Source organism: Populus alba, chromosome 2 (assembly GCF_005239225.2).
Source record: "Populus alba chromosome 2, ASM523922v2, whole genome shotgun sequence".
In the NCBI taxonomy this organism is placed as follows: Eukaryota; Viridiplantae; Streptophyta; class Magnoliopsida; order Malpighiales; family Salicaceae; genus Populus; species Populus alba.
In genome coordinates this window covers 3,399,117-3,417,583 of record NC_133285.1, presented here as the reverse complement: position 1 = coordinate 3,417,583, position 18,467 = coordinate 3,399,117, and the positions used below count along the sequence as shown (strand labels likewise).

General features: G+C 33.1%; 2 protein-coding genes across 3 annotated transcripts; both read left to right on the top strand.

Annotated features, from left to right (window-relative positions):
- The first annotated feature begins 342 nt into the window (after positions 1–342).
- Positions 343–1,607, top strand: LOC118049308 (protein ELC). The gene has a single exon (XM_035059260.2). It carries the CDS (start codon positions 529–531, stop codon positions 1,537–1,539), a length of 1,011 nt encoding a protein of 336 aa, XP_034915151.1. The 5' UTR covers positions 343–528; the 3' UTR covers positions 1,540–1,607.
- Positions 1,608–8,287: 6,680 nt separating this feature from the next.
- On the top strand, positions 8,288–16,859 carry LOC118049307 (uncharacterized). 2 transcript variants are annotated; one of them, XM_073407650.1, is made up of 16 exons: positions 8,288–8,670; positions 9,634–9,736; positions 10,007–10,076; positions 10,173–10,211; positions 10,291–10,408; positions 10,500–10,557; positions 11,706–11,777; positions 12,028–12,088; positions 12,469–12,528; positions 12,639–12,658; positions 12,751–12,816; positions 13,314–13,481; positions 14,171–14,428; positions 14,981–15,193; positions 15,623–15,894; positions 16,315–16,859. In XM_073407650.1, the coding sequence occupies exons 1-16, from the start codon at positions 8,582–8,584 to the stop codon at positions 16,454–16,456; spliced, it is 1,809 nt and encodes a 602-aa protein (XP_073263751.1). In that variant the 5' UTR covers positions 8,288–8,581; the 3' UTR covers positions 16,457–16,859. The 2 variants fall into 2 exon arrangements, with proteins under 2 accessions (XP_073263751.1, XP_034915150.2); XM_035059259.2 differs by lacking the exons at positions 8,288–8,670; positions 9,634–9,736; positions 10,007–10,076; ... (2 more) ...; positions 10,500–10,557; positions 11,706–11,777 and adding an exon at positions 11,874–11,931.
- Positions 16,860–18,467: the final 1,608 nt, after the last annotated feature.

The window sequence follows — 18,467 nt, the reverse complement described above, 5'->3', positions numbered from 1 at the left end:
CCTATTTAGCATCGGTCAGGAGTTAATTAAAAATTCAGACAACTCGATTAAAAATTCTATAATATACTATTAATTATTTTTGGGAAAAAACAGGAAAGATAAATTATACAAGTAAATTTTCTTAATAAATGTTTTATGTTATTGTAAAAAAATTGATAAAAAAAAATAACTACTAAAATACAGTTAATTATTAATTAAGAAAATCAAAGTGGACCTTAAACGAAGCCGCGTTCACATTAAAGGCTGGATAAGAACAAGTCATGTCGGGTCTTTAAATATCGAAGAAGCAGTTGCCGTGTCAGATACATGGAGTATTTAATATGGATGGAGAGAGAGATACACTAGAAAGCATCCTAATCGACGCCAAAATTCAACTTCAAAAACAGCTAAAAACTTGCTAAGAACTTTCCCAGGAATGACTTAAAATCTTTGTCTTTTTATATGGAGAATAATAGGATAAACGAGATCAGAAGCGTGCTAGACAGGCTAGAACTCATCTTGTGAGTTAAGTTCTCCATCTCTCCCCTGATGCCACCCTCATCCTCGATCGAATTCATTGACACCGCACTTTCTTGCACGAGCCGCTTCGCATTATCATATACAGACTCTAAACAAAAATGGTTCATCAGAAAACACCTCCTTTCTTTAATCCAAGATTACCCCACTTTCACCATCTCAACCAATACTTTCTTTCACGATGATGGCACCACTGTGAACCTTCTATGTGCCACTGGCCATCTCCATCTCGCCAATCACACTCCTTCTATACCTCTCACAATCTGGATCCATGAAAACTATCCGTGTATGCCTCCTATGGTCTATGTTTTATCAGATTCTACGTCTCCAATCCATCAAGACCACCCCTTTGTTCACTCTTCTGGTGCGACCTCTTCTCCTTACCTGCAAACTTGGGCATTCCCCAGATGCCACCTCACTGAACTCGTGCACAACCTTGTCAAGATTTTCTCTCGTGACCATCCTTTCGTTTACTCGCCGGCAGCTAGTTTTACCCATCCCTCTCTTGTCTCTAAGATGGAGGCTCTCGACCGGCTTTCAGGAATGCTTCACTATGACACAATTGTCTTGCAGGCCCAAACTGAAGAGGAAATGGAGGATTTTTCTAATTTGCAATCCGAAATGGTGAAAAGAGATGATACCATCACGAGTATGATTATGGGACTTGAACATGAAAGAATGAACTTGAAGCATAGAGCCATGAATTTGATGAACCAAGCTGATGTCCTCGTGAACTGGTTACGAGTTAATGATGCAAAAGCACTAGTGACAAAGTTAGAGGGTGAAATGGATGATGATGATGCATTTGAAGCTGGCGATGAAGATTCAAACTTGTTGATAGAATTCTTGGCCGCGGATAGTGCCATAGAGGATTCAATGTATGCGTTGGACAAGGCAGTCGAGCACGGAGTGGTAAGTTTTGATGCATACTTAAGGCAGGTAAGAATGCTGGCAAGAGAGCAGTTCTTTTTGAGATCTAAGCTTGTTAAATTGAGAGGTCCTAGCATACTCCATTGGCCTTGAAAGAGATTGAGCTTTGTATGGTTCCTCCTTTGCGTATAATGAATAAATTCGTGATAACCATAAAGATAGATGATACCATGGCTTAAATGTAAGTTGATCTTAATTAAAATCCTCAAGCAAAAGCTTAGAAAATAACCATGACCATTTCAAACTCCAATGTCCACCATCGACGAGGCAGACCAAGTTTTTAATTCTCGGCTTAAAGGGCAGGAGCACAAATTAGCTTTGATACGGTCTACTGTCATCATAATCATATCTTTTTGGACGGCTTAAATTCATATGGAACGTCCCCCTCGGTGCTCTTCAGGTCCACAAGAAACTCATCGATCTCACCACTCTAAGGATTCTTTTCTTCACGATCAATAGCCCTCGTTGCTTTCATGATCATACTGTTACACTTAAACCCAGACCCAAATGAAATCTGCCACACACGACTGCCTTTCTTGATCTTGTTTTTTGTCAGAAAATCATTTTAATTTAAAAATTTAAATTATTGAGGTGAGATCTCAAAATATAATTTATATTATTTTTCAACACATTCCATTCCTTAACGTAAATTTTTTTTAAAATAGAAGCAGTATTACTAAACCTGTACAAAGTCATTCTTGAAGCTTCCATATCAGTTTTACTTGAGGTTTTTCTCCACTTCATCGAGCACGTGTTTGCCACCGACGTGAGTGATGACTTGGTCAATGGCCTTCATGAAATTAGGGACCTACGGTTTGACCTTTGCCCCGCGAAAATGCATAGCAATGTAATTTGCGATGAACTGGATCTTTTCTGATATGGGAAGCACTAAGTGGCCTAGTGTGGTCAAGTTGGCTTCAATGGTCTTGATTGCTTCTTGAATGAGATCTTCGGTGGTTGTGATACCTAAGAGTCCTTGCGAGTCCTCCAAGCGTCAAACGCAGTTGGAGGACGAATCAGAAGCAGCTGTGTTGGGACGGACGGCGTGGATTACCTGATACTTGGCAACATGGCTATCCGATGGCTTGTTGGAAAGGAGAATGGCTGCCCCACCAACACGGAAAAAGCAGTTGATATACATGTTAAATCTTAGCAGTTCCATGCATTTAAGACGAACAAGCTAACGATATACCCTCCACGATACTGCGCTGACATTATATCAGGACCTCTTGACAAAGAGAGAGACCTCTTTTTCAAATATCTACATTTTACAGAGACAATATAATAAATAGATATATAAAGGAGATCCTTTTGAATTCTGTATTGAATTATGAACCGTTTATCAAACACTATTCTTGTCCCAGATAACGTTCAAACAGTACTGCCTGCAAAACGAGGGTTTTCGGTGTTGAATGCGGGTATAAGAAAATTTGAATTTAAAGGTTAGAATATAGATATTAAAAGACTTAGGGATGGAAGATAAAAGAATTAAAGATTGAAAAGGGTTTGTATCTTTTCATCCAATTTAAAGTGTTGCCCGGATATAGGGAGCGTTAGGTTAAAATGTAGATCAAATATATTAAAACTAAAGAGTGAAGACTCAATTGTACGTGTGAAATATGTAGTTGAAAACTCGATTAGATGTTTGATTTTAGAGTTGAATTGTTCATGTTTTATTTTGAGAAATTGTAGTTTTTTAAGGATTTAATGTACTTTCTGGACACATTAATAACTAAAAATATAAATTACAGATTACTTGATGTTATAAATACAATTCATTAAGCTGTTTAGACAACATTTTCTTTCAATAAATTATAGCCCATCATTTTTATTAAACCCAAACCCGTTAAGATTGAAAATAATTGTTTTAATTTCTTGAAAATAAAACTTTCAGTTAAAAAAATAATAATTTGATCACCCACTTGACTTGGTAGAGTAAAATCTTTCGTGTTATAATGTATTTAATTTTTCCAAACTATCGATTAAAACACTATTAATATATGAACAATAAGTTTGCGTTGGTAATTCTTGAATAGTTATTTGATTTTAAATTATTTCTGTTTGTTTTTATTGTTTAAAAGTATTTAAAAAAATTTTATTTTTTTATTTACTTTAAATTAATATTTTATAGGTATTTTTCGGATCATTTGATGTGCTAATATAAAAAAAATAAAAATTAAAAAAATATTATTTTAATATATTTTAAAATAAAAATTATTTTTAAAAACAATCACAATTATACTTTCAATTTCATTCAAATTCTAATACAAACGATGTCACCTGCTTGTCACATGGGATGTGTTAATGATGCAAAGAGTCTTATTAATTTTATTTTAAATTGATTTTTATATGTTAAATCTTTTTAATATGGACATCATATCCATATATATATATAATATTGATATTAATTTTCAAACTCTTCACCGGTAAAATCATCAATAATTCAAGCAGAATTTAACAGATCAAAAAACTTCGCGATTTTAATATATACCAGCTTGTGTCCCCGTGTCATGTTACAAGTAAAAATCTAAATCAGTTTTTACCAAAAAACAAATAAGAAGGCGTCAACATTGTGGACATATTTTTGGAATCATAATTTTTTTATGAAAAAATAGAAATATGCTAGATGCACTTTATAAATAGATTAAAAAAAATAAAAGCTGATAGATTGAATAAAAGTCATTAATGATTATTAAAAATTAAGGTGAAAAGTTGATGTTCTTTGTAAAAACAAGATATAAATACATATGTAAATGTTTTACCTCAACAGCTGTTTTTATTTTATATTTATATTAGAGGTTAATTCTACAAATGTGATTTTCTTTTCCTATAAGTGAACCATGCATATTCAACTTATCTACCTAAAAATTGAGGGGAAAAAAGATAAATTAAAATAATTAATTTGAAGTGGTTTAAAATTATATAAGCAATCTAAAAGATCAATTAACACTTTTAAAAAAAATAATTTAAAAAAATAAGAGGGAATTTTATTAAAAAATAAATGAAAATTACATGTAAAAAAGGGTTATGCACCCTTGCTTGGCTAATTTAAAGATAATTAGATGATCTATTTAAAACATTATAAAACTATAGAAACAATAAAAAATAAATTAATATTAAAAAAGTTTAAACAAGATGATTTAAAAAATAAGAGCGAGGGTACTGATTAAAAACTTAAAAAAAAAAAAAAAGAGAGAGAGAGAGAGGTTTGGAATACCAGGCCTGCCTATTTAAGTTATCTTTTTAAAAAGCAAACAATGTGTAGTATGCTTTAAAAAATAACACATGACATGTCTTCTGGATTGTTGGGCAAGGTGTCGTTTGTTCATGCATCTTTTTCACTTTCGGTGATAAAACAAATTAAGGTTTGAGTATTTTTATCTAAAAATTTATTTTCAACATTTTATTTTTCTAAAAAACATTACATAAACCTCGATAAAATAATTTGAGGCAAAAAAAACACTATCTAGTCAATTAATAAACTCAAAATTAAACTAGATTAAAAACAAATTAACATGTTACTTTCTTTAACAGAATTTTTCTACTTTTTTTTTTTGCATGTTTAAATAATAAAATTATCTTCATTAAACCATCTCTTTAAAAAGAAATCATCGGCACCAAGTTTAATCATTTTATTCGCTGGAATTAAGTTTTGCTTGTTCAGTTACTTTCTTCATCTTTCTTCAATATAAATGTCACAAAAAATGAAGTTTTGAAGGATAAAAAAAAACAATAAGGATTGTGCAATTCAAAAATTTAGTAACCAATTTGATTTTGTTTCTTGTAAAAACAACTTTGTTTTTGTTGTCGGTGTCAATTTTGATATTTGTTCTTTCAATTTTCTTGAAAACAATTTTTAAATTGTATTTTGCTAGATAAATCTGAAAAATAACATTGATTTCTCAATAACACGTTGGACGTGCGAGTGAATGGAAATAGAAACATATATTAATGCATAAAATCAAGGAAACAAAATTCAGAAGGATGAAGCTAGTTCTGACGGCTAGTATGTGAAAAAGGTAACAATTGCAAGGACGTGATAGTTAACAGCGACACAAACAGCCAACCGTGGAAGGGCTAAATAAACAGTGAAACTTTCAGTTTGTTTGTTAACTTTAATTGATTAATTAAGATCGTGTTTGTCAGTGTAATAGCGGTTGTTTTTTAAATAATTTTTTATGCTAAAATGCATGTCAATAATTTTTTTATTTTTTAAAAATTATTTTTGACATCAGCACATCAAAACGATCAAAAACATACAAACCATATTAAATTTTAGCAGATAAAATAAAATAAAAAAAATATTTTGGAAACACGGTTTGCACCGCGTTCCCAAATGGTTTCCAAAGATCATTGTAAACGCAGCATTGTGTATCGAAATTAATTTTTTTTTAATGAAAACAATATTTAGGTATAACTAGTTTATTTTTTTAATAGAAAAAAACTTAAATTATGTCGGGGTGACATGAATAACTTTATGAGTTTAAAAACAACATAAAAAATAATTTAGAACATAACTTAACTAGAAAGATTTTAAGGATGATATTAAAAAAAAAAAATATTGAGACACAAATATATTGGACCGACCTAGTTAGCTCGGGTTAATTTGTCAAATTCACAACTTAGATCACAGGATTGGATAACCATGTGGAGATCAAATTAAAAAAAATATATTATGAAACTCAATTCTCAATAAATTCAATGTTGAAAGATGAGTTTTAAAAAAAATCAATTAAATAAAACACGCCAAAAAATGCCTCAATCAACTTGGATAAACTTATATAACTTGTGATCCAGGCAATGAGATCATGATAGCCTCAAAAAAACAAATCAAAAAAATTATGAAGCCAAATTTCAAAGCAACCACGTGTGGGAAAATAATCAACTAAAAAATAATGAAAAAATCTGAATTAACTTACCAAGCTCGTGATTTGAATCATAAGATCGGAATAAGCAAACCTATTAAAGGATAAATAGGAAAAAATAAAAACCCTTAAAAAAAAAATTGTTAAAGTAAACAGTGCCATGTAAGGAGATGAACAATGAATCCCCCTCCTTTTTTTAACTAGTATATGTTGAATAGTTGGCTTATTTTATGTCGAGGGTCGGATCGATTTTTTTTGAATAAACAAAAGAAACATCTAGGCATCGCTAACATTATTATAGTAAAAAAACCATGCAGAGGTTGATCTGATGTGACTTGATCGACTTAATGCATCAAAAAACTATCTGGATAACTAGTAAAAATATGGCTTAATTCATAAAAAAATCAAGACAACATGTTTTTTAAAAAATAACATTGAAATGACAGCATACTAGATCAATCTGGGTCAATCTAAATTGATTTGTCAAATTCACAAATTGGATCATGAGATCACGATAAACCCTAATATAAAACAAATCAAGACATATTATGAACTTTATTTCATAATCAAGACAACATGATAAACCCTGATATAAAAACATGGCTTAATTCATAAAAAATCAAGACAACATATTTTTGAAAAAATAACATTGAAATGACAACATACTGGATCAATTTGGGGCAATCTAGATTAACTTGTCAAATTTACAAATTGGATCATGAAACCATGATAAACCCTGATATTAAACAAATCAAGACAGATTACGAACTTCAATTCCCAATCAATTCAATACTAAAAAAAAATTTGAAAAAAATTAATTAAAAAATAACAATAAAATTTAACTTAAGTTAATCTAGCAAGCCCATGATTAGTAAGTAAAAAAATGACTCGAGTCTACCCACAAAACACGTGACTAAAGTCATGAGACCAAGATAGTCTTATAAAAAGTAGATAAAAATAAACTATGAAATCTAATTCATAATCAACTAGATGTTAGAGGATGAAATTAAAAAAAAAAACCAATTAAAAAAGATAAAAAAACTCAAATCAATTGAGTTAACTAGTCAAATTTGTTATCCAATTTATAAGATCGAGATAATTTTATAAAAACAAATCACGATAAAAAATAGAACTTAGTTCCAAACAATTTAATAAATATTAAAAATAAAATTAAAAAAAATAAAAAAACTCAAATCAACCCATTCAAGTCACTAAGAACGGTTATTAGTATAAAATAATAAAATAGTATCAATAACATCAATTACAACAATAATATAATGTATTCATATTATTGCATCGTCATGCGGACCAAGTTGCTTGTCACGCAATACCATCACATTAACAGATAAAATTAAAAATATCACACGCGTCAATTTTAGAAAAGAAGATCCTTTCATACCTTCATACCAGCTGTCATTTATTGGTCGAGATGAAGGATTGAAGTTGAGCAAAAAAAGGACGTTAACGTTGAAGACATCAACGGACAATGTCATCAAGTCAATTACATTACAGCACCTACATCTCCCTTTTACCAAAGCACCCATCCCTCCAACACAGCTGCAAGAAAACCCACAAGGTTCTCGGAGTAAATTCCTCGGACAACCTTAAACTGATAGTCAAGCTAGAGATAGTCTTGAACCAAATTACCTGTCAATATTAATCCTTGAATAAAAAATTACAGATTTAATCAATACTTTTATTAAATAAAATTAAAATCCAATCCAATCGAGTTAAAAAAAATACAGGGATTTTTTAATATCTGGCTTATTCCACTCAATTTGAGTGAAAATCTAGTTTTAATTCAAAATTAAAATTTTAATTTTGCTTAAATATTAATTGCACAAGAGAATATGTGTGGAAACTATTTCTATTTATTTTATTCTTTCCGATAGTTAACAGTAAAAACTACGAGGACTTTTACCCCTTTAAAATATTACAGTATTTACCATCCAGGCAAAAAAAATTGCTTCTTACCAACGGCACGAATCCGCTGCTTTTCACCGCAAAAACAATTTCCCTGCGCTTCTCCTTTGTAGATGCGAAATCTACCTCCATGTGTTTCCACGAATCGTAACGTACACCAATCTCCATGGCCTCTCTCTCGCGATCCAATTCCTTCCTTGAAAAAAAACCCTTTGTACCTTGTCTTCTCTTGCACAGCCTCTTTTCTCTTTGCAGTTTTTAAGCTTAACATATAAACAAACAGGTACTTTGACTTTGCTGCTGCATTTGGAATATAAAGCAACGACGATCTCCAGCAATTCTAAATTATGAAGATTTCTTGTTGGATTTTGATTTTTTGGCTTCTTCTTTGCATTCTCGCATCTGGGTCTCTTTCAATTGACAATTTTAACCAAGCGTGAGTCTTTTCATGATGTTGCAACTGCCCATTTTGTTGTTAATCTTTATCTATCTATTAGATTTGCAGTTAACTAGCTCGGTGCTCCAGAAAATTCTCGTGCTTTTTTGTTCTGGAAAGTTATAACTTTGTGATGCATGTAAATAATCCCTGCTTGTAAATATATCACATGTCGGCGGTTCCTGCCTATGCTCACTTAGCTTTATGTACTGTAAAGTTTGTGTCTTTTGGAGCTTTGCGTATGCTTTTTCAGCATTTTATCTATCCGGGGTGACATGTTAATGTGTCTGGAATTAAACTATCATCATGTAATGAGTGACGAGTGTGATGAGCTAAACATGTTTGATCACTTTGTTTATGTTGGCTAGAAAATATGCCCTTTAGGTTTGGAGATTTCCTGGTGTAAGATATTTGATGCCAGCAGCTTTTTGAACTATGAAACAAGAAAAAATTGGGGATACGTATGAAAGGCTGCCTAGTTCATAGTTAAGATAGAAACTGGCCTGATCCTGTTGAAAATAGTGTGTCATGCTTGACGAAGGGCAAATATTCCAGAAATTGAAGATTGTCAAATGTAGCCAATGGCGTTGCAAATATTATTTCCAGTTATGTGGTTTTCATAGGAAGTACAGCTGCCAATGTTTTGAGTAAAGTTTAGATCAACACAAAAACAGTTTGTGAAGCAATTACTTAAATTTGATTCAGACACAGGAAATGTATACTTTGCTTTGTAACTCTTTATACAATTTACAAGTTCTCTTTATCCTCACTAATTAATCTCGGTCTTGTGTGTTATAGTAATCAGGCTGTCCTCATTCTGTCAAATTTGTTCTTTTGTTGGTATTGTCCTTTGTTTCACATTTACTCTGCACCACTTTGATTACTTTTTTTTGTTCGCATGTTGAATAACCTAACAATATTTTTCATCACATCAATCGCTTATTGCTGTTTGTGCATACACAGGTTTCCTATCATTGAGCCTGATCCTGGCCATACAAAACTTCGTCTTTCAAGTGAAGGCTTGGAGGCCATCAAACGAATAACAAACCCAATTGCTGCTGTTTCTGTATGCCCAGCATCTTTTTTATGACCTAAACTTTTATGTTTTTCAATAATCTTACATAGTGTTGCTGTTATGCAATGGTTTTTAGAATGAATTTTTTATGCTTTAAATACAGCAAGTGCTCTCTTAGCATGGCTGCAATTGTTCAATCCCTGTAGCTAATTGTACACTTACAAGTTGATATATTTCTAATCTGCATAGCCATATCAAGAAAATTCTCTCTCTTTTTTATATATCCCTTTTTTACAGTTTCTTTTATGGTTGTACAATCAGGTAATTGGTCCATATCGCTCTGGAAAATCTTTTCTGCTCAATCAGCTTCTTTCCCTTTCTTGTTATGAAGGTGCTGTTTTAACCTTAATTAGTCTATTCTTCAGTATTTTTTTTTAATGTTTATGAAATCATTTTAAATTGGTCGAAGTAACATTTTCTTCTTCAGGTTTTGGTGTTGGACATATGCGTGACACAAAGACCAAAGGTAATGTGAGTTTGAGAATGAAAAAAAGCGCAACTCTTTGTTTAGATGTCATCCATAACGTGTCTCTTATATCTTGCAGGGATTTGGGTTTGGGGAACCCCGCTTGAATTGGACATCAATGGAGTAAAAACTTCTGTGTTTTACCTTGATACAGAGGGATTTGAAAGTATTGGGAAGTCAAATGTTTATGATGATCGGTAAATTCCAACTCATTATGTAATCTTGAAATTGCAATTTGGAGATTGAAGTTTTATGTATATGTTTCCTTTTTTATATTTGCTTTTTCAGGATTTTTGCTTTGGCTACTGTTTTGAGCTCTGTGATTATTTATAATCTGCCTGAGACGGTTAGTATTTGGTCTCTTAACTTCTAGTTTTAAATACATGTGAATTCTGGTTTGACTAAATATGAATGAATCTTGAGGTGTCACTGCAGGAAAGTTTCCTTTGTTAGATGCGTAGGATAAGTTAGAACTTTTTATGGCTGTGTGGCTCTGGTTTATGGTGGACATGTGTCTTCCTTTGAGGAAGAAATTTTTCGTCAAAGACAGATAGATTAAGGATGGTCATATTCTTGGCAATCTATATCCTACATTTTGAGGGAAATGTGGTTCTTTAATGTTGAAACTTCACACTTTCAATTTGAAAAATTAATGGGGATATATTATGTGTTTTCTTAAATGTGTGAAAGAGTGGATTGTAATGAAACAAATAATCTAAATGATGTTAGAGAAGTATATATCTGAGTAAATTGGTCAAGGCATTGGCTACTCCAATCATGTTATGGTTATGGAAGTGAGTGTATATGTGCATGTGTCATGCAGGAGGATTGACTTAACACAATCACTACTGGTGAGATGCGATTAGGCTTAAGATATAAATTACCTCTGTTCATCAAGTAGGGCAATCAATCCTATTATGAAGACATTCACATTCTCTTTCAGGTTTCCCAAAATGCCAATCAATTTGAACAGTTATTTTCACAGGATGTTTTGTTGTTTTTACATGAATATAGCAGTCTGTTTCAATCTTCAAGTAAGAATGCAGCAAATTGAAGCATCTTCATTAATGAATAAATTATTCCTATGGTCCTGGGCCACCATTTCCCACTTTTCTTTAGTTCCATTACCTTCTTAACTAGCCCAAATTTGGACTAAACTTTATAGTGGCATCTTTCATTTCTTCAACAAGTTTGCACGAGGATACATGGATGCTTAGCTAGTCTTTATTGAAACTGAACAAGGAGAGCTAGTCAAATATGACAATGTCAACTTGCTTTTGTCAAAACTAAACCTACCAACTATAGGAAGGAAACATGGGACTCTAGACCTTGTTTTACAGGTGGCTGTATAACTAGATCTGATTATTTAGCATTCAGTGCCCTGTCTGAGGTTTTAGTTTCTAAATTAGGTTATTGCCCATTTTTCCTTAAGCTTGCCTTGTTTTAATTGGTTCTTCTGGCAATACTTTCATATTTATCTTCTCCTGCTCTCAGATCCGAGAAGCTGACATATCTCGCCTGTCATTTGCTGTTGAGCTTGCTGAAGAATTTTATGGAAGGTCTGCAGTTCTGTCTTTTGAGTTCAACTTATTGGATCATATCATCAATAAATTCTGTGAATTGTGATGGTATTTTTGTATCTCTCTTTTTTACACCCCATAAGCTACTAATACTGACTTGATTTGTTGGTGGCCTGAAAAATACGGAAAATAGAGTGAAGGTAATATATAAGCTGCTGTGGTTTATTCCTCTTGTATGGTATCTATTAAGTGAATCCTTGGTGTTGACTTGTATTTGAATTTCCATTTTTTCACAGGGCCAAGATGTTGCATTTGAACCTGCAAAACTTCTATGGCTTATCCAGCGTGATTTTCTACGTAAGCTCATAAATGCCTGTCTCTAAAGTTGTTTGTTGTACTAGGATTTCGATAGCTGCCCAGTTCATTCTGTAACATTGTAACAAGTCATATAGCAATTGAACTAGGTCTTCTAGTGAGCTAATTTCACTGAATGCTGTTTCAGTTATTATGCCAAAGCGTTATCCTTTTTAGGTTTTGTATTTTTCTTGTTAGCTTTTACTTGTGCCCCACCAGACCCTTATTCAAGATCCCCAAGATAATGGTATAGTTATATAGAGTAGATGGATGAGTCTGGTATCGTAGATGTTTTAGGTGGGTTACCTATATTGCTTATTATGATCTATCTGCTTCATACCATGCGTTTAGGGGGAACTCATGTTATTTTTTACTTTATTCAGAGGGGAAGTCTGTGCAACAAATGGTGAACGAAGCCCTCCAACATGTTCCTAACAGTGATGGTTAGTCTTCTCTCCTGACAATATAAGTGTAGAAGATATGTGTGATTCACTGTATAATTATAGCATTGTTTAAGCAAACTTATGAATTGCATGGTCTTGTTCTAACGCAGGGAACAAAAATATTGATCAGGTATTTTACCTTTTATGATCTTACTTTCAGTCCCAATTATTGTCAATGGAATGGTATGATTCTGAGACAAGCCTGTGCTTTCTATTTATCAGGTTAATCAGATCCGAGACTCGTTGGCTATTATGGGTGATAACAGCACTGCCTTTAGCTTGCCACAAGTAGGTGTTTGTCTAGTGCTTCTTGCCTTTTCCATTAATTTCTTCAAGCCCGACTCCACACATATCACTTTCCATTGCTATGTTCCTTGGATTTGACTAACCACCTATATAATTTCAATGGCACTTAAATCTGTCTAAAGCAGTCATACTTACGGGATTTGAACTGACAGCCTCATTTCTCTGCTGGACACACATTGGGCAAAGCCCCTCCTTTTTCTGCTGCTCCTCCTCTGGTTGGTGAGTGTGTATTAGCAGTGATGGGGGAGTTACTGGCCTGCCCATTGTCTGAGCAGGATACCTTAGTGTCCATTTTATGATGGCAAAACTTGCCGCACAAAGTTGTTGCATACATCTGGATTTAATTTTTTTTGGAGGGGGCTATTCTAGTTTTGACAGCCTGTGACATTAATGTGCTGTAGATTCAGCTGCATACACAGATGCTTTTAGCTAATATCTCGACCTTGGCTGATCTAATTGTGCTGAATTTGAACTGACAGCCTCATCTCCAGCGAACGAAGCTTTGTGACATGAAGGATGGTGAGCTCGATCCTATATATGTTAAGAAGAGGGAGCAGTTAAAAGAACTTGTTGCTAGCATTATTCGTCCAAAGATTGTGCAGGGTAAATCTCTAAATGGAAAGGAGTTTGTAGCTTTCTTGGAGCAGGTAACTTTGTTTATATCAAGCCTTTTCTGGTTGGAGTCGCTGAACTTATATATTTTCTTCACTTCAGTGTCACAGGAGGGTAATTTGTAGCATTACACAAAACTCTTTTTTTTTTTTTTGGTGGGGGGGTGGTGTTGGGGATGCCGTAATCGAGTTCATTTAACAATGCTGTGATTTTTCCTTGTTAGTGAATGTTGTTGCTGTGTGGTAAGCATTTTTTGGCTCACCAATGCACCCTTGATAGTTTGTCACTGCATTTGCATTGCTAAAAATACTACAGAGAGAGAGAGAGAGTCAAAAGATGATTCTGATGAGACTACTGGATAGTTTGATATCTCATCCAATGTGAAAATGACCTCCTAACTTCTTATCTCACTGTTTGCTGTCCATCCATAAGAGATGTGCTTAATGGTGTCATTTGGCTGATGTCCAAGGTGCACGGCATGGGATCTTAGCCTTGATGACCATGTAGCAGAAGACAAATAAACCAAGGACTTTTTGCTAAAAAATCACCTATAATTGAATGATACTCCTTGATAGCTGTTAAAAGTTGTGGCCCCTCCATGTTACCTTTTTTTATTTTCAGCCCTGTCAGAGAATGGCTGTGAAAAATTAAAAAGCATAGGTGGAATTTTGTCACTAGTTATATATTATTTACAATTCCGTAATTCTGATCCTGCAATTTTCAGATACTCGAAGCTTTGAATAAAGGAGAGATCCCATCAACAGGCTCTCTGGTGGAGGTTTTCAATAAGGGTATTCTTGAGCGATGTTTGAAGTTATACAGTGAAATGATGGCAAAGTTACGCTTGCCACTTCCTGAGAAATCTCTGCAAAATGTCCATGAAAGCTCTAAAGGGGAAACAATGAAATCTTTTGATGAACAACATTTTGGCCGTCACCATGCAAAGAGATCTGTCATGCAGCTGGATGAAGAAATAGAGAAGGTATTGATTGTTTATCAGCAGCATTAAGTTTCTTCTCTCCTTAAATCAACTTGTGGCTCTGTAAATTTACTTTGAACTGATACACATGGATGCTAAATTATATTTTAGATTCCAAAATCTGTTGACAATTCAAACGCACTAGCAAAAAAAAGGCCCTGTTTTGGTTTCCTTTAATTAGTTTCATGTTTGAAGTGTTGAATACTCCTGTTGTTTTTTTCTCGAAAAAACACAAACTGAATCCAAGTTCCTGAAACCCACCTCCACACCATAAACCGGATGAAAAGGTGAATATTTGATCTTGCTGGTATAACTGACTACTTCATAGCTGGCCCACTTCTGTCGAGTCTGCTGCACTGGACAAGCTGCATGTGCTCAGTGTCTCATTTAACAACCAACCATATTTAGAGTTTGAGGTTCTAGTGCAGCAACATATAAATACATATTTTTCGAAGCTGTGTCCTGGGGACTCCAAAACTTGCAATAATCTGTAAGGCTATTGAGTCTAATATTTTAAATTCTCCTGAAGTATTTTGCTGTTGAAATTCTGTCTAGGTTTATAAGAATTTCATAATGGCAAATGAGTATCAATCAGCAAAGCTCTGTGAGGCACTGTATACCAGATGTGAGGACAGAATGGACCAGCTTCAAGTTCTCAGACTTCCTTCCATGGCAAAATTCAATGCAGGCTTCCTGCAATGCAACCAAAGTTTTGAACGGGAGTGTGTTGGACCTTCAAAGGCAAATTATGAGAATCGTATGATTAAGGTTAGCCATGCTCTTTGTAATTTAATTTAATATTGCTTCCTTTATTGCTCTGCTTCTCTTATCTGGAGTGTTTTGAGTCGGAGGGAACCTTGAAATGGGAAATCAAACTCAATGCTGTTTGGTGACAAGTTTCTGATTCTTTAATATGGCATCTATGTCATAATTATCAATATGGAGACCTCATAAACTAAACAAAGTTGTTGCTAAGGATGTAATAGTGTTAGTGTTAGTGTTAGTGTCTGCATTAGGATGTAACCTTCTAAATGCTTTTCGATGGACTTATCTCACCATGAATCATGTAGCACATTTTTTTATTGCTTTATCAATAAGTTGTTTCAATATAGTTCCATGTGGTGTACAAATGCATGCTTTCATTTTCACTTTCATTTACTGATCAGTGCATTGTGAATGGATGGTGTGGATCCACAGATGATGGGGAAATCAAAATCTTCATTTATAAAGGAATACAACCACAGGTTATTCAATTGGTTGGTGGCCTTCTCCCTCGTCATGGTGGTAGTGGGCCGGTTTATTATAAAGTTTATTTTGATAGAAATTGGTGCATGGATACTTTTTATCTTCTTAGAGACGTACACGAGGATGTTCTGGTCTGCAGAGTCTCTCTATTACAACCCAGTTTGGCATTTTATTGTTGCAACCTGGGAAACACTTGTCTACAGCCCTATCCTTGATTTGGACAGGTAACGCAACATTTCCTCAATTACACCTAAGAAAAATGGAATTCCATCTTATCTAAAGATAGTGCTTGATGCATACAAAACTCTTTACTATCTTATTCTTACACATTTACAACTATAGTGTCATTAGCTTATACTTGGTGGCTCGGTTTGGCACTTTGATCAGAAGCATATCTTGTTAGTTGATAGTTCAAAGTCGTGCTCATTGTGTGTTCCTTTTAGAACAGAATGAGCTCTGGCAACACTTGCAAAAAAAATATGTTCCAAGGGTCAAATGTATTTTAAATGATTTTTTATTTCAATCGGTATGCTAGAGATTAATAGGCATATTTAGAAGGATCCAGTCCATAGTTTTGTATTTCACGAGCATTGTTCCATTTTCTTTCTTGTTTTCTTTTGTTGATCTGTTTTGGTTCAATGCAGATGGGCAATACCACTTGGTTTCGTGGTGGTGATTTTGGTAGTATATTGGCGATGTTACGGTGGAAGGAAAAATGGGTCACGCTGGCTGTTACCCTTATACAATAATCATAAAGGGGGCACTGATAGGCCAAGAACAGACTAAATGAACTGCTACCATGTGCCTTAAACATCTGGCATATTCTTTGCTGCAATCATTTTGGGTGAGCTTTACTTTTTTCACATACAAAGCCCACCATTCTTCTTCTTTCCTTTGGTTCCCGGAAACGTTTGTTCTCGGTGCCGAGGCTGATGATGAGATGAGTTTTGCCTGGTCACACTAGTATCATTTCTCCATCATCGTGTCCAGGCCATTTACATTGTTGTAATCTGCTAGTTACTTAAAATGTCTGTTATTTCTCGGGTTTGGTTTCCCTATGCTAATGTTGTAAGAGTATAGTCTTATGAAAATCATATTTGACCATTCAATTAGATCTGCATTACTGACTGTACAGACACAATATTATTCGATTACATTATAAAGAAGAAAAGCTGATATTCTATTCTCAGTGAGAATCTTTTCAGCCACAAAATTTTCAGTGAAGGTGATGTTGCCAGAAGTTTGGTAACTCAGCTTAATTTGTCATGACAACTCTGTATTCTGCACGATAAAATATACCGTTGCAAGCACCATGATGGCTGTTATGGCCGCCTTTCATTCCGTTCTCAGTGAATATATTTTTGATTTACAATAATGTCCAATTCTGAAGAAAAAATAAAAATAAAATAAAATTGAAAATCTAGTATCAACCTGGGAACACTTTCTTGAACCGGCAAGATCTTAATTGAAACAAATTATTAATTTTGAATCCCAGTGAATAATGTCTAGGGATAAAATTGAAAAATAAGTGATTTAGTGACCAAAATGAAAAATGCTTCAAGGATAAAATGTGTATATATGTGTATATACACATTCCGTGTCATGGTGTTATAACTTAATCGTAATAGACTTAGAAAAGGCCAATCCACTCCTCTGGGTTTGTGTTTATTTCTGACAAGAGGGCTAAAGAGAAATCATGGACTCAAGTAAATTATAACTTAAATATTTCTAGTCTAGCGTACCTAAACAATGAACTGCTGCTTTTCACCTTCTTTGTTTTTTTCGCCTGTTTATTTTTTTATTTCAAAATTATTTTTAAAAAAAATTTAAATTTTTTTCTTTACTTTAAATTAATATATTTTTGATATTTTTATATTATTTTGATGCATTAATATCAAAAAATAATTTTTTAAAAATAAAAAAATATTATTTTAATATATTTATAAATAAAAATCACTTTAAAAAACAATCACAACTATATTTTTAAAGAACACTAGCCACGTCTTTTACATCTCTATTAATTTGTGCTTTAGATTATTTTTAAAAAAAGTGTTACGATTCCAAAAAAAAATACAGTTCTTTTTCCTTACAGTGGTTAAATTAAACAAACTTACATAGAATCTATTATGTTATTTGCATCAATTTGATTACTCGTCTTTTATTCTATGATAATTTGATTTCTTAAAATAACGCAGGATTCAAAATTTCAAGAAAAAATGGATTAATTGTTTAAACAAAAATAAAACTATAAAAAAAATGAGATTCTAATAATTAAGCTGTAGCCATTGAATACTTGTAACATAAAAAAGAGATGAACACAAAGAAACAGGAGAAATAAAAGACAGAAAATTAAAATATTTTTAATATAAAAGAAAATTCTTAATATTTTTTAATGAGACGTTATATGATTTTCTTTTTTCTTATTTATGTCCATTTCTTTCCTAGTGAGCGAGCATTGAGCATCATTCCAAGGTTAGTGATTGTATATAGTGTGATGACTAGTTTGGTGGCCATTGTTACACCACGGCCAGACCAAAAAAAATTCTGATGTAAGAAAAAATGTTCTAGCACAGTCGGTGTGTCCTAGAAAAGTAATGAAAGTTAATAATTGCGTCATAAATCCGATTACATCTAATAAATTAATTTTATTTAATTATATGAAAAGATAACAACTGAAAATAGATTGAATAAAAAAAAATTATGATGACCTGCACAAAAAAAACATTTACTAAAAAAAAATACAAAGCTCAGTTCTTGTCCAACTCAACACTAGAAAATGAAATTAAAAAAAATAATC